This window comes from Leguminivora glycinivorella, chromosome 22, assembly GCF_023078275.1.
Source record: "Leguminivora glycinivorella isolate SPB_JAAS2020 chromosome 22, LegGlyc_1.1, whole genome shotgun sequence".
Lineage (NCBI taxonomy): Eukaryota > Metazoa > Arthropoda > Insecta > Lepidoptera > Tortricidae > Leguminivora > Leguminivora glycinivorella.
Window position 1 is genome coordinate 14,816,872 of NC_062992.1, and position 13,732 is coordinate 14,830,603.

The window sequence follows — 13,732 nt, forward strand, 5'->3', positions numbered from 1 at the left end:
TGTCTTTTTCTTATAATAGTAGTTAGTAGGGTAGTTGTAAACCAAGGAATTTTAAATACAAATTTAGTTGACAACCATAGTTTCGCCTATGGTATCAATATCAAACTATCAAACAAATATGAACACTGGAAATAAACCGAAATGGCCTCAATCAACTTGTGACGTTGAATAACTACCCTCGATCTGTAAACTTTGAGCGACGCCGCCATTTTTATTCGCGCAAATTGACAGCTCGCGTTCCGTTCCCGCTTATAGTCTGAGAGGTCGCTTCAGAAGTATTGAACATACATCACATGCATATTAATATGTATAAATTTATATCTGTATTCCCAAAAGGGGTAAGCAGAGTACATAAAAAGTTTCAATGCTACCTACGGGGAGAAAAGGGGGTAATGACATTCATAATTGAGTTATTATCACAATTTAGTTTTCTTTTAACCCCTTATAAGTGTTACTGGAGCTAGAAATACAGCAGCAGGCGATTAAGCACAACTTGCGTTGTCGCGCGCGAGTCTATACAACACAACTTCTAGTATGGACTCGCGGGCGAGAGTGCCAGTTGTGCTAGACCGCCAGGTGACTGTATCAAAAATGAAGTTTTGAAAGAAACTTATCCAGCTAGCTCTTAGCCTATGCCGTTTGTATGTATGTGTGTATTACGAGTGTGAAATTTGAACCGATAAAGGTTGGACGTGTTTGGCAGCGGACGGTTTTCGATGCTCGCCTGAGGCCAGCGACAGTAAGCAGAAGAAAAACAGTATACTCAATCAATTACGTAAACCTCAAAAATATTTTATAAATACCTCCTACCGTCAAAATATTTTATAAATTCTTCTGTTTTTTTTTTTGTAACGGCTGTTGTGTTTTTTATTTTTTATAATTTGATTTTGTATGTTTATTTTAATTATTCTTTTGTTTTTTTTTTCTTAATTGTTTTTATGTGTCGTTGGCGTACGTGCCGCCACTAAACCTAGGTCCTCACAGAAAACCAGCGCTGCGGGTTGCCGTGGCACCATGCTGAGTGAGGGTCCTATTTAGCGTCCTTTGTATGTTTTGTTTGCATGCCTTCTTCTTTTTGTGTGTACCATGTTGTGACGTTAAATAAATGAATTCTATTCTATTCTATTCTATTCTAAAAAATGTCCGACGAGATTAATATAGCTGATTATACCTATACCCACTCTCTCACCTGGACGATTTCGGCTACAGCAACTGTAATATAGTCTGGTGCAGGCATTCTTTGACTTGAGCTATTATTGTTTTCCGATCTTAATTATTCAGCCGCGGTCCTGGGTTCGAATCCTGGTCAGAGGCATTTATTTGTGTGATGTGCGCAGAGATTTGTTCCTGAATCATGTATGTTTTCTATCTATTTAAGTATGAAACTAACAAATAATCTTAACTATGATCTAATAAATTAAACTATAACTAAACTAAATCTACCTATAAAATAAAACACTAAATAAAAAATAGTAACTACGTCGGAGCCGGCCGGTAGGGTGTCCAGAAGGCTGGCGGCATTGCCGCACTGAAGAGCAATGCCGATGCGCTGGGCAAGATATGCTCCAGCCTTCTGGTCACCCAACGCGTCTATTAGGCGTTTAGCCATCTCTGTAAAGTTCCATGCGCACCCTGACCCCACAGCCCAAGCGTCTCTACCCCAAACAGCTCAAACATGCAGCCGGTGTCGATGGCTGCATATTTGCGCCGCTTGAGTTGCTCGGCCGCCTCGGCAGCAGCGCCAGCCCTTGCTGAGGTCCCTGGAAGATGGTACGGCGCGAGAGTGTCCACGCACGTGGCATCCCAGACGAGGGGCCGACCCAGCTTCCAGGGAACCAGTGTCATTCCGTCTGGTCTTTTCCCATCGTCACGCGCTAGACCCGTAGGTTCTTTATTAAATACTGGTAAAGGTTAGAGGTAGAAGTAGAAAGAGGCTGCATCTATATTTAATAACTTGACTGTACAACGCAATTTTGCAAATAAATTATACCTTATCCTACTGTCCTAACTCTACCCACTGCGCCCACTCACAAAAACGCAAATACCTACATATTGGGACCGCTATCTGCGCATCTACAGTGTGTTCCGAATGCAACACATCACAGGGTGCTTCCAATGCACTGAAATAGGAAACCTATGGAAGTGAAACATCAACAAAAAACGCGTGCCGGGTGTGACGTCATCCTGGCAAGCGCGGATCCAGCTTCGTGCCCAGGGGGGGGTCACGTGGTAAAGGCCCGGGGCCCCAGGGGGGGGTCACGTGGTCTATTTGTATGGCCAACTTAGGCTCCAGGGGGGGGTCATGACCCCCATGACCCCCCCCCCCCCTGGATCCGCGCATGCATCCTGGGACAAAACATGGCGGTTTTAGCGCTGCCCATAACATTTTACTGTAATTATGATTTGTCGATAAATCGATAAACTTTGCAACGTTCTCGGCTAATGAGCCGTGAAATGTCACATACTATTCATTCTTTATAGAATTAATATTTTAATGAAAGTAAGTTATTAAACTGGAAGTATCCATTTAAATATTTATTACATAAGTTTATTGCTGATGTTGCCGATCGTAACAGCCCGCACCCTCGCTAAAAGCTCTAGCAACTTTACTCACCGGCAGGAACACTATGAGCAGTGTCTTGTGTTATTTGGCTGTGGTTTGCTGCCCTTTTTCAGGCATACTACATTTAGACTGTACTAGAATTTATAATTTGATTTATTTAATGAATACCATTTATTTAAGGGAGTGGCCTCAGCATAAGAGTTTTATACAGTCCATACACGATAATTAGCTCATGATACTTACTAATGGGGGTTATTAGTTTAGCCTACTTAGGCCGTTTACACACTATCCGATCCGATATCGGATGTCGGAAGGATTTCAATAGAAAAAATCCAAGATGGCGCCTGTAATGTATGGGATATCGGTCCAACACCCGATATCGGATCGGATAATGTGAAAACGCACTTATGCTGACAGAATACCCTACACTAACATGCTTTTGGCTGACAGTTTTCTTGATAATAATAACAGAGGTTTCTAGACACGCGGCAGCGTGTCAAGCCAAGTTCAAGTAACAGAACTGGCGAGCAGCACCGTGTGTTATATTACACGAACCATTTTTTTAAATGTTAATTAAAATGTTTTTTAGCAAACCGCACACAAACTGTCAAATTAACTGCACACGGTAAACAATATGGCTCTGACGTTGGAACCACCAATATTGGTATTCCTCAGGGTTCAGCCCTTGGCAATACCCTATTCTTACTTTTTGTTAATGACCTTCCATCAGCCATTACAACAGGGTTCTCTGTGTTATTTGCTGACGATACCACAGTTATAGCTAGTGCCCAAACATACGAACAGCTCAATGAAAAAGTTATCGAGGCATGCGGACAGCTGAGACTGTGGTTTTCTGCAAACGGATTGCTCTTAAATATAACGAAGTCGAATATCATGCTTTTCTCGGGACGTCAAGTTGAAATACCCCTTGCTTCTTAAACACCCCTATGCCTATATGTGGCGAAAACCGGTTTCTAGGGTTCGTCATAGATTCCAATTTGAACTGGAAAAGTCATGTCGATAAACTTTGTGCTAAATTGAGCGGAGCTGTTTTTGCACTTCGAAAGTTAAAACCCATAATATCACACGATGCCTTAAGATCTGTATACTTTGCCCATTTCCACTCATTAATATCGTATGGAATAATAATATGGGGTAACTCGACGGATTCGAAGCGCGTCTCTATAATGCAAAAGCGAGCGCTACGTACTTTGGCCGGAGTGAATACAAGACACTCATGCAGAGACATATTTGTGGAACAACGCATTATGACCCATTTTTCACAATACCTGTTTGAAGTTATAATGTTTGTCAGAAATAATATATCTGACTTTAAACGCGTTCATGTTTCGGGTATAAACATCCGTTCCACTGGACGGTTAAGAACAGTTCCCCGGCGCATGGCCTTAGCGCAAAAAAACCCTCGCGTCATAGGACCAACATATTATGAACGACTTCCAGCCACCGTAAGAAATGAACTGTGCAACCAAACATTCAAACGCCTATTGAGAGATTTTTTGTTGGATAGACCGTTTTATTCTGTTAATGAATATATGAATGGTTATTTTGACGATCTACAGGAGATAATATATTGAAATTAATACATTTTGAATACCATGTTCTAAATTAGGTTGTTATTATAAATCGATATTTACGTTATTGAATTTCTTGTAATTTGACTTATATTTGTGTAATTTGACGATCCGCTACAGGAGATAATACTTAAACATTAATTAGATATTGTTAAATCGTTTAGTTTGAGAACTAGGTATTATGAAATTATTTATATTATTGTATTTGACGATCGTAATATGAATTCTTGTAGATTGACATGCAATTTATACTGTAATTTGTATTATGAAATAAATTAATCTGAATCTGAATCTGAATCATTTGGAGCCACTTTTGACTCCCTCACAAGTCTCACAACTCAACAAGTATTTTACATAAACGTGTCAAAGGCTCATATATTGAGACATGCAAGATAGACATGTGCGCCAAATTTCATAAACACATCTCAAACGGTTATTTAGATAATAACGTAAAAAAAAACATCATTTTTATCAGTTATTTATTAGTCATTACTAAAACAGTCCCGAAACATATGCCATTTACATAATTTGTAATAAAAATATAAATTATCAATTTCAATAAAAGCTAAAAATACCATGATGACATAAAACTAACTTAAAAACTATACTAACCTAAGTAACTATAAAAATAATATAATAAATACTTTATAAATAAAAAATCGGCTCTAAATCGGTTCCCTGTGGCAAGGTGCCAAGAAGGCTGGCGGCATTGCCACGTTGAACGGCAATGCCTATGCGTTGCGCTAGGTAAGTGCCAGCCTTCTTGTCTCCTGTCGCGTCGACGAGGCGCTTGGCAAGCTCCTTAAAGATGCTGTGAGCACCTGAACCCCACGGCCCAAGCGTTTCCACCCCAAACGGCTCAAACATGAAACTGGAATCAATTGCTGCATATTTGCGCCGTTTGAGGTGTTCCGCGGAGTTGGCGGCAGCACCAGCTCTGTTTGAAGTCCCTGGGAGATGGGACGCCGCAAGGGTATCCACACATGTGGCATCCCAAACTAAAGGGCGTCCCATCTTCCAAGGCACGAGGGTCATGCCGTCCGGTCTCTTTCCGTCGTCGCGAGCCAATCCAGGCGGTTCTAGGACCGCCGGGGCTCCCGCCGTAACGAGAGCTCGGCGGAGAATGTCGTTCAGGCTCGCGTGACGTGAAAGACGGCCGACGCTCCTGGAACAGGATAGGCCATGGAGACCAAACCGCGAGACGCTTGTGCCACACTGGCATTGGTGAGGGGCCACGCAAGCAACACCCAAACGCAAACATAAAGAAAATCTAAGGGTGTTCGTTGACAGCAAGGTGCCTAGGTTCTTAGACGGCAGGGCTTGCAGCCAGGAGCCGGATTCCCAACTCGCAGCAGCAAGGAGACGAGCGCGCTCTGTGGTGCTGGTAGACGTTTCAATGAGATTATCCCGTACCAGCCGACAGAGCGGCTCGTCCCATTGGTGCTGCGAATGGCGAATGATGGGGAGGTCTGCATTTGGGCAGGCTGTTTTCCAGCTCGTCATCGCTTCCTGCAAGAAAGGGACGACCGAGTCAGCTCTAAGAATTTTCTTGAACAGATTTTCAATTTTATGACCAGAAGAAATAAATGCCGGAAGAGCAACCGCGGAGATTTGTCTTATGCCAATACCACCGAGCCTGATAGGCAGGGAGGCTTGGGACCACTGTGGGGTATCGAAAGCGATATTAAAAATGGAAGTCACTGTTAATTTTATTTCTAAATCTAGTTTTTCTAAAAGGCTGGGAAATTTCCAAAAATGACTGCAACGCAGAACGTAAGTGAGTTTGGGAACAAACAAACAAAATTTTATTATTGTGTAGGCCATATGTGGGTTGATTTGGAGTAAACGGTCAGAACAATTTTTAAAATTTTGAAGTTGATTATTTATATAATCGGGGAATGCTTCTTCCAGTATTGGCGAACCTAGGAGGTAAAGTGAATTATTGTCCAAAACTTTAATGCCAGGAGCTAAGGTAGAGAATTTTGACAGAACTGAATCATTATTGATGCCGCGGTCAGAAAAAAATATTTCGCACTTTGAAAAATTTAAAGAGAGCCCAATTTCAGAAAATTTTTCAATGAGATTTCGTAGATCTTCAAATACCTCGTCGGCGGTACCTCCGAGGGTACCATCGTCGAGGTACCAAGCATTAAATTTAGAATTTAGACTTACCAGGACAGGGTGGATGGCAAGGCTAAAAAGTGCAGGACCCAAAGGGTCACCTTGTTGGCAGCCCACTGATGAAAATAAAAGGTTATTTTTAAAAAGTAATTTGGAACGCGTGCTGTAGCATTGCCAAACAAAATTATAAAGCTCAGGTGTCTTTTCTCTGACTTGCGTGAGTAAGGCGCCTCGGTCAACAGAGTTGAAGGCGTTGCGGACGTCAACTTTCAGAACAACTTCGCCCTCTTTCTTAGAAATAAAAGAGCGTAGTGCGTGTACCGTAGCCTCGCAGCCGCACCTGGAACCGAAGCCTAATTGAATCGGTTGGAAATATGCACTCAGTTTATCTGATACAGCCTTACAGCATGATTTCGCTGCTAAACGGCGGTAGGTAGAGCCAACTGCAATCGGCCTGATACCACCATCCTTTTTAATCAATGCGAAAAGGTTGGCTCCGTACAGGACGTCGGTAACTTCAGAGTTGACCTTACCTTTTAACATTAGATTTGTTAAGGACGTTAGCTCTTTGAGTAGTGCATCTCCTGCTTCGCTGCTAGAGTGGCCTAACAAGTCTTTAAGATGTTGTGGAGTGAGACCGTCAAGGCCACCAGCAGAACCGTTTGAGAAGCTGCAGACAGATCTAAAAACATCATCAGACGTTACCTGAAGACAGGTGTCTGATTGGCCTGGAGGATCTGGTAGCACAAAATTATCAACAGGGTTAGGGTGCTTACTTAATAAGGCATTCAATGTCTCTGGGGTGTCAGGAGCTACAGCGTCATTAGAGAAGAGAAGGTGAGCTGCTCCTTTGACATTACCTTCTCCTATTTTATTTTCTACATTTTGCGCAAGTGAATAATTGTGTTTGAAAGCGGATCTTGACAAGTCGGAGAGGTCATGAGGATTGGAACAATTTTTCTTGATCCGAGACGTTACAGATACACCTCTTTGTGCTGTATCTTTGGCGTAGAGAACTCTATACGGGAAGGCAAGCAGGTTTTCCCAGCTTTCAATAGAATTTTGATTCACCGTAGCTCTTAAATCATCTGCGAGTTTCTGGGCAACTGCGATTCGTGCGCCCCGTGGGATTCTTTTAATTATTGGAATTGATTGTTTAAGTTTGCTTAAAGTTTCTGAAATAGGTGGATGGATAGGAGGAGCTAAGCTTGATGTATTAGAGACTACACAAGGAATAATAGGCGGTGTGTCCCTGGGGGTTGGGTTGCCGTGGGCCTTATTGATGTGGATGTTGAGACCACGTTGACCTTTGAAAAAACTGACTTGAGGACAAAGTGGGCATTGAACTTTAGACGTAGGGACGGCATTATTTGCGTTTGGGAGGTTTGACATAGAGATCTTAAAAACTAAAATTAATATTATAAAAATACAACACGAAACAATGAACATAAACTATACAGAGACCCGCAAAAAACAAAACTGAGACAAACTAAAACTTACGTAGATATAAATTAATATCTAATAAAGACGTAAATTAATACAGGGGCGCCTACCTAATTTCGGAAATGTAACATAATAAATACTATCAGTACGTGTTACGCGTAAACAATCACTTCAGGACGACACCAACTAGAGAAGAACTTGGGTCACTAAAGACACTTCCTCATGCACTATCCTGAGTATCCTGATCATCACTGCATGCGCATTATTATGAGGATACAACCCACTTATATTGTGCTCTGGAATACAATATTTCGCGTAAACAATTTTCTGTTTTGTTTATTTCATGTCTTCTTAAAATGACGTGACGTCTGTCAAGCAGCGCCCAGAAAGAAGAGCCCGATTACTCGGGCTGCGGTGTCCGCAGGGAGAATTCGCTAGCGATATAACGACTGCAAACTCGTCTAGATTTGTTTATGCAAAAAAAAAAACTGATGAAAAGGAGACTTTGAGGGTTATTAAACATATTTACAACAGAGAGCGACGTTAAAGCGTGTTTTTCCGTTGCTATTTTTATCATATATATGTATACCTATAGACATAAGTCCTTTTTATTCGTACAGGTGCCACTAGAATCGACGGGTGAAAATAACTAAACACCTTCAGAATATTTATTTCATTAAAAATAAAAAAATATTTACAAATTGCAGTAGGGTAATTGCACCATTAGATGAACGACGCGGAGTGAGCCGCCCCTGCGAACAAATAAAAATATCCTTTACATTTGGCTTTATATTTTCTAATCCGATAGCATCCAGCCACTTTTTCTTTTTCTGGTAATTTCTTGGTAACCTTTAAAATACGTTTTAATTGTTAATTTAAGATATTTTTGGTTTTAAGCGGAGTAGCATGATAAAATAAGAAAATGGTAATAAGCAATCATAGAAAATCGATATCAAAGTCGATAAAAAATGTACAACCCTAGCTGCAATGTTTACATTATTTAAGCCTAAAAATATAGTAAAATAAGTCACATCTCTTCATAACTTATAGCTGCACATAACAACCTTACTAATTATAATGTAATACATTCTTCAATTTACCAGCAACATTAACAATAATCAATATTTTTGATGAAAATCATAGCGTACGGTCAAAGATGACTGATTTGGTGTCTTTCTGATGCCGCGGCCTATCACACTACACACTGGCATATTTTCACCGTAATTATTCACATTCACCTGCAAATATATTCAGTTATCACGCTTTTTTTTTAAGATAATTAAATTATTTCACTTTTTTCGCGACGTTTTGACAGGACATCTACCGCCTGAACTCACTGACAATGACATTCACAGAACAAAACATGGCGGATTTTCGGTCGCATTAGGTATTTACGCATATTCATGTTCCACTTTATGTACGTACTGAAATACTGTCATATTCTTTTGTCATCGGTTATAGTGCTGAGTTAAAACGAGACAGCGATATGTTTATGCGTTCAACGTCAAAATGGGTGCTATTTATATAAGCAATTGTATGTATAGAACAACATGTCTCGTCCATATATATACGTCCATGTTCCAATGCAACATGTACAGTATGCTTCCAATGCAACATGTACAGGGTGCTTCCAATGCAACATATCTACAGGCTGCTCCGAACGGAACGCGGAATGTCTCGATACCAATGTGGCTAAAAGCAAATATGAGTTTGGAATAAATTTTTGTAAAGAAATAGATGTTTTTCGAACGGAGTCCATATTTATAAGGAAAGTTTTAGATCAGTAAAGGCAAAGAAAATGAAGTAATAGATCCCTCTATCTAAAGGGTTATTTCTAAAAGTTAAATAATAGTACGAGAGTAGGTACATTGTGCCACGTGGGGCGAAAGTTAAGCAAACAAGAGTAAGTGTATCGCGACGGCTTGCCGGAGTGATTTAAAGATTCGAGTTTGTAATATTCTTACGCCCTGAGTTACACATAATGTTTTTTCGAAACCTGAATCCCGGTAAGGGCATTTGGATGGTGATAAGCAATAATGTGTCAACCCACAAAAACTAAAAAAATGAGATTTTAATGCCATGTTATAGCTGGATTTTTAAACTTCTATTTGCAAAAATGACCTTTTCATTTTGAAAATTTTTACTATCCCAAAAGTAAAAAAATAGGTTAACACAAATCCTATATCGCGTGTTGCCTGTTTTGCATTAATGTGTCAAGAACCTTAACTTATTATAGTAATTGGCAGAAGACATATTTAAATTACAATAATGTGTTATGAGGGTTGACTCAACGATTTTTTTACACTTGACTCATTCTTGCAAAACGCAAAAAATGACATAGTTACCCACTATGAGACTTGAATGATTATTGCAAAATGATATTTTATTCGTTGTTTTATGCTACGACCCGTGTTATAAAACATAAGTCATTATTGTTAAATTATATTCGGGTCATAAATTGTTCGTTTTTGGTGTAAGTACCATGACACTATATTGTAAAATATAACTGTTCATATTAATTTATGTTTAAATAAGTTATGACTTAGTCCATTAGTATATTTTTGCACATGAATGGTAAATTCAGTACGAAATTGAACATTTTAAGTCATGAATATACATATTCGTTATTATAATTTGCAAACATTTTTTACAAGTACGTGTTTATATAAAAATCTAATATAAGCTACTATTTTTTTATAATTACTAATTACATTAAGACGTGTTAATGTATGCATAAAAATATTGTTTGATTTTTGAATACTTACTGAATGGTAGTTTATTATTTTGTTAAAGATATTTTATGTTTTGTTCTTGTACAAGTCATGAGTTATTCATAATTTAAATGACTTAGTCTATTTCTTAGCGTAAAAAAATATTTTGTTGTATATTTTAGATAAGTAGTTTGTTTTTTTTAAAGATGATTATTTGGTTTTTGTAACGATTTTTTGTTGAAAAAGCACAGATAATTTAAATATGTGTCTAGAAATGATCATTACTCTAATAGTTAATTTATAGTATTTTATTCAACAGGCGTTTAAAGGAGGTCAAGAAATATGAGTGGCGTATTTTCCACGAGTATTTTGGAGTCAGTTAAACACCATTGCATACAATACTTTTACAACGACCATGCACTTAGTTTTTAATATTTTTTTTTAAATAATTCTCGCGAAATTCACACTGTTTCCTGTATTGCAAAGGTTTGCACTGTCAGCTCAGCTGCCCAAAGCCTTCCCGCGCACGCACGCAGTATCGTTAATGCAATGCGTTGCCATGATTACAGAACCAAACAATGCGTTTTCAGTTTTTTCGATACGCACAATCCTATAAATGACGAATAACAGTTCGGGAGTAGAAAAATCATTCAAAGGTTTGATTAATAAATAATGTATTGATTCCTACATGACGACCGGTCTGGCGCAGTCGGTAGTGACCCTGCCTGCTACGCCGCGGTCCCGGGTTCGAATCCCGGTAAGGGCATTTATTTGTGTGATGAGCACAGATATTTGTTCCTGAGTCATGGATGTTTTCTATGTATATAAGTATTTATATATTATATATATATATCGTTGCCTAAGTACCCACAACATAAGCCTTCTTGAGCTTACCGTGGGTCTCAGTCAATCTGTGTAAGAATGTCCTATAATATTTATTATTATTTTATTATTTATACCTAATAACATAAGTGACCATGACTGATATGTTACTTAACACTTATAAAGTTAAAAATATGCATAGGTAGAGTATTTTACAATAACAATTTATGTGCTTTAACATGTTTATTTAAGACTCATAGATATTTTTAAACAATTAGCAAACGTGGGTTAAGTATCATAACACAGTCTTGAAAAAGTTTGACGTCGTCGAACAATTCGCAATAAAAGAAAAGGGCATTATTTCGTCAAATTGAAGTTTGTTTTGAAATTAAGCTACAATAATCACTACTACTGAACGTATTATAGCTGAAAAACACAACAATCTATATAAAAAACAATGTTTTTTAAGAGAAACACAAAAAAATGAGAAAAAATCTTTAGACGCCATTTTCTCAAAATGGTTGGCGTGTGGGTTGACACATTATTGCTTATCACCATCCATTTATTTGTGTGATGAGCACAGATATGTGTTCCTGAGTCATTGATATTTTCTATGTATATAAGTATTTGTATATTATATATACACAACACAAGCCTTCTTGAGCTTACCGTGGGACCGGCGGGACTCAGTCAATCTTTGTAAGAATGTGCTATAACATTTATTTATTTATTTTATCTCACTTGCAATTGCATTGCATGTGGTAAATACTAGAAATTTCATAACTCCCTAGGGAGAACGATTTTTTCACACATTACATTTTAACACATTGAGTGTGCGAGTGTGATAAAATGTTATTGTACCAAACATGACATTTTCGATAACAATATTTCTATAGATAATATTAAAGTAAACAAGTATTTGATCCCATGACCCACTTCCCACAAACCGCCTACCTCAGAATAGATACTCACAAATGAACAAATACCCTCAATATTGGGAAAAACTAAACTAATACTGGTCGTACGTGCCTCGGGCGGCGAACAGGCGAGATGATACTTAGTAATGCTGACAAATGGCCGGGAATAACTGCCAGAGTATAGGATTTCATCTCAGTTATGTGGCAAACAAGCGTACCACCCGCTTGGTGGTAAGATGTCATATTGGACGCCTGCAACTCCAGATCTACATATTAGACGATGAGCGATGACAGGCCCCGTAGCCGAATGGAATTCCTGCGACGCGAAACGAAAACGAAACGCCGCGAAAGGTAGTCTGGCTCTGTCGCGCCAATACGCAAGAGTGATAGAGATAGATAGCAACGTAAGAGATATTATCGTGAGCGTTTCGTGAGCGTTTGTGCATTCGGCTACGCAGACAGACCCGTTAAACTTGTATGTATACTCCTTTTTTGAAGACCCTCATATTTCGAGTTTCTACAAACTAGAACTTTGACATCCACCCGCCATCTTCAGTTACCCGTGACCCTGATCATGATTCATGGAGGTAACTGTGTCACATAATAAAAATACGCACTAAGCGTTTCGCTTCAACATTTCTTTTGCGAACCGCCAAGGAGTGGAATTCCCTGCCTGAGTCTGTGTTTCCGCATGAGTACGATCCAGGTCTCTTTAAAGCATGAGTAAATAGGTATCTCATAGGAAAGCGTGCTCCACCGTAGACCGCATCATCACTTACCATCAGGTGTGATCGTGGTCAAACGTCTACCTATTCATACTACAAATAAAAAGTATCTACATAAGGAGCTCGACAAACACGCTGTATATCGTAGTCGCTCATTAACGCAACAAGACTCGCGAAAAAATATAAATGTGTCCTAGTTACGAAAAGTATCTACTAATTGCCTTGTACACTCCTTTTTTTCTGTGTTAAGTACACAAGTTTGTAATGGGTTGGCAACGCGCATGTGACACTCCTTGAGTTGCAGGCGTGACCGCTTTCCATCAGGCGGACCGTATGCTTGTTTGCCACCGACGTAGTATAAAAAATAAGTTTGAATAAATGTAATTTCAGTTTACATTACCTGGATTATCCACATTGAGAGCCGAATATTTTAGGAGCAGTCACCTTGTTGACGCAGAAGCTCCCTCTCACGGGAGGGGGCAGATTGATAAGGAATCCCTCCGGCGGCAATCCGCTTTGAGACTACGCAAATCATAGGCGCAGCTAAATATTACAGTATTTTGAGTAAGACGGTATCGGCACAGTATAATAAAGAGTATTATCGTACAGTATGACCACTCCCTCCCGCTCCCCGCAGAAAGTGCCGCCCACCCCCTCTCGGTTACCTCACAGTTATCGCCTGTCAAAAACGCGAACAGTCAACCTATCATATGTCACTCATACAAGCATAGTACGCGTTCAACCTACACGAGCTTAGACTGTGTGCTAGGAACGCGCCTCTTTCAGATATTTTTTGATCGTCAGTGTCCGAGGTGTGGTATCGGTTTTTGAGAAATAA

At 39.4% G+C, this 13,732-nt stretch overlaps 1 protein-coding gene across 1 annotated transcript; it reads right to left on the bottom strand.

Moving 5' to 3' along the window:
* Window positions 1-4,745: 4,745 nt before the first annotated feature.
* Window positions 4,746-7,465, bottom strand: LOC125237951. Its single transcript, XM_048145197.1, has 2 exons — window positions 6,328-7,465; window positions 4,746-5,664 (listed from the first exon to the last, which is right to left on the bottom strand). Exons 1-2 carry the CDS (start codon window positions 6,817-6,819, stop codon window positions 4,801-4,803), a joined length of 1,356 nt encoding a protein of 451 aa, XP_048001154.1. The 5' UTR covers window positions 6,820-7,465; the 3' UTR covers window positions 4,746-4,800.
* Between the last annotated feature and the right edge of the window lie 6,267 nt (window positions 7,466-13,732).

What these genes read in the sequence shown, in the direction of transcription:
- LOC125237951 (XM_048145197.1), bottom strand. Translation starts at nt 6,819, where the DNA reads ATGTTAAAAGGTAAGGTCAACTCTGAAGTTACCGACGTCCTGTACGGA. An exon ending in TTGCCATCCACCCTGTCCTG is followed by an intron (nt 5,665 to 6,327) that starts GTAAGTCTAAAT and finishes CCTTTCTTGCAG; the next exon opens with GAAGCGATGACGAGCTGGAA.